Source organism: Sinocyclocheilus anshuiensis, unplaced genomic scaffold (genome assembly GCF_001515605.1).
Source record: "Sinocyclocheilus anshuiensis isolate Anshui unplaced genomic scaffold, SAMN03320099.WGS_v1.1 scaffold888, whole genome shotgun sequence".
NCBI lineage: Eukaryota > Metazoa > Chordata > Actinopteri > Cypriniformes > Cyprinidae > Sinocyclocheilus > Sinocyclocheilus anshuiensis.
Genome location: NW_015549648.1, coordinates 491,831 through 494,123, shown reverse-complemented (window position 1 = coordinate 494,123; position 2,293 = coordinate 491,831). Strand labels below are relative to the sequence as shown.

The window sequence follows — 2,293 nt, the reverse complement described above, 5'->3', positions numbered from 1 at the left end:
TTGTGTTCCAAAGTTGGGGGGGGGGGTAAACATTTTAAAAGATTATGAAACATTCCAACATAAAATTAAAATTTTCTATTTTAATAAATTACAAAACGCAATTTATCCGGTGATGTCAAAGCTGTATTTTCAGCATCATTACTCCAGTCTTCAGTGTCACATGATCTTTCAGAAATCATTCTTCTAATATGCTGATTTGCTGCTCAAGAAACATTATCAGTTAAAAACAGTTGAGCTGCTTCATATTTTGGTGGAAAACATGATACTTTTTGGAAAGGATTCTTTGATAAAGTTTGAGAGAACAGCATTTATTTAAAATAGACATTCATACATATACATATATATACATATACATATACATACATATACATATATATACACATATATAGAGTTTGAGATATATTTCATAGTACACTAAGCTCTTGAAGATATAAAGATCAAGGCAAATAAAAATCCTCACAATATGATCCTTTAAAAAAGATATAATTATACTCTGAAAAACTGATGAAAACATCACATAACAAGCACTGACCAGAGACTCAGATCAAAGCTGAAAATTAGATGTACTTAAGAAAAAAAAATACTAAGGAAGTACTATGCACTCATGATTTGTTACATTTAAAAGGCATTTTATACATACGTATGTATACATGTATTACTTTTAAAATCAACTCATTAGGGATAATATTCCTGAAGTTAACAGTGTGACAACTAAAAGAGATATTACTTACGCAGAAAACACTGTTGGTGTCTGATTTAAACAAGTTATTTATATCTAAAGTGATCAACACGTTAAAACTTAATTTCCCACATCTACAAAATTTACTTTAAAAAGGATCTTGACTAATAATTTCCATCAAGCAATAATTAAAACCATCCAATCAGCAATAATTGATCAGCAATGAGGACTTGCAGTCTAATTGATCTCCAGGTGTCCATGTTTTAATGGAGGTAAAGACAAAGCACAAAAGAGGCCTGGTTCAAACTTTCGTATCAGTTCTACATGACAAGCTGCTTTAAACCCAAGATGATGAAGATTTATTCCTAAAACCTCTAAAAGGAAAAGTAAACGGCTTGTTTCTGCTCTGCTGAACGTTATGAAGGGAAATAAGAGGCCATGTGCTACAGCTCTGTCTTCATCCACACCACACTTCAGTCTCATGCTATGAGACATAAAAGAGTTTAAAACGCCACAGGTTGTGTTTTAATTGCAAAAGGCTGATCATCTCAGTTCCATTCAAGAGTACTTACCAGGAGGAGGACCACCATATTTCCTCTGCCCATTGACCTGTGTTAAAGTGATTGAGCTTTTCTGCATCCATTCTTGTAGTGACTTCAGTCTCTGCGTGTTCAAAACCTGTCAGAAATCAAATTAGAGAGGTGGTGTAACGCTTTCCGTGTTATACCGATGAGCTGAAGTGCTCTCAAACGCCAAACTGTGTTGACACACGAATAAACTCATGTTGCGTCAAATTCTTACTGCGCAAAGTTTTGGCAAAACAAGTGTGCTGTTTATAAATATTAACTGTAAATAAACTCGCTCACCTGCTGTAGCTGCCGTCCCTCCATGTCGCTGTCCACCTGTGATGGCACACCTGTAAATTGGTGGAAAAGTCAAGCAAAGGTCATTAAAATAAAGCTCAAGACTCTCTGGAGACACTATTTGACACGCTTGAGGGAAGGGGGCGGATTCTGCGCAGCGCGCTCAAATGTCAGTCCTAAGCAGAGATGGTGCTGATACTTACACAATTAAGGTTTTATAGACAGTTGTTAAATGTATAATTGTTCATGTCTGCATGAATGAATCTGTTATGTAACTTTTTAAAACTGGTTTAATTGGGGGAACAATAATTAGAGACGTTCCGCTCTTCACCAGCAGGTGGCAGCTGTGCATGTGATTATTTGAGCGAACTCTGCAACACTGTTACTGTTTAAAAACATGTTTCATTTCATCTTTCGAGAGTCATATACACTATGTGCAAATACTTTTTTTTTTTTTACGTTTGGTTATTATGTGTACAAAACAGCAGGACATATGGAGATCTTCCAGTGTTTGTATTCCAAGGAAAAGTGTTGTATTATTAGGTGAGTTTTCACAGGTCATGACCCCTGCGCCATAAAACTGTCTACTGACACAAACAGTGGACACTTTTTAAAGAGTTGTGTTTTGTTTTTCTTGGACATTTGATGTATTTGTTTCCAAAGTGTAATATTTACTTTATTTTTAAAAATTATTTTTTTACTCCCTTTTTTTCCACAGAAAATTGGATTGAGAAAAACAGATGCTTTTTCA

General features: G+C 34.8%; 1 protein-coding gene across 1 annotated transcript in view; it reads right to left on the bottom strand.

The window, feature by feature from the left end:
• The window catches only part of LOC107660197 (dead end protein 1-like), a 3,372-nt gene extending 1,281 nt beyond the window's left edge, over positions 1 to 2,091 (bottom strand). The window contains exons 1-2 of the mRNA XM_016449446.1: positions 1,546 to 2,091; positions 1,240 to 1,357 (exon numbers count right to left, since the gene is read on the bottom strand). Coding sequence (XP_016304932.1) covers positions 1,240 to 1,357; positions 1,546 to 1,569 — 142 coding nt within the window. The 5' untranslated portion in view covers positions 1,570 to 2,091. The remainder of the gene's footprint in view (positions 1 to 1,239; positions 1,358 to 1,545) is intronic.
• Between the last annotated feature and the right edge of the window lie 202 nt (positions 2,092 to 2,293).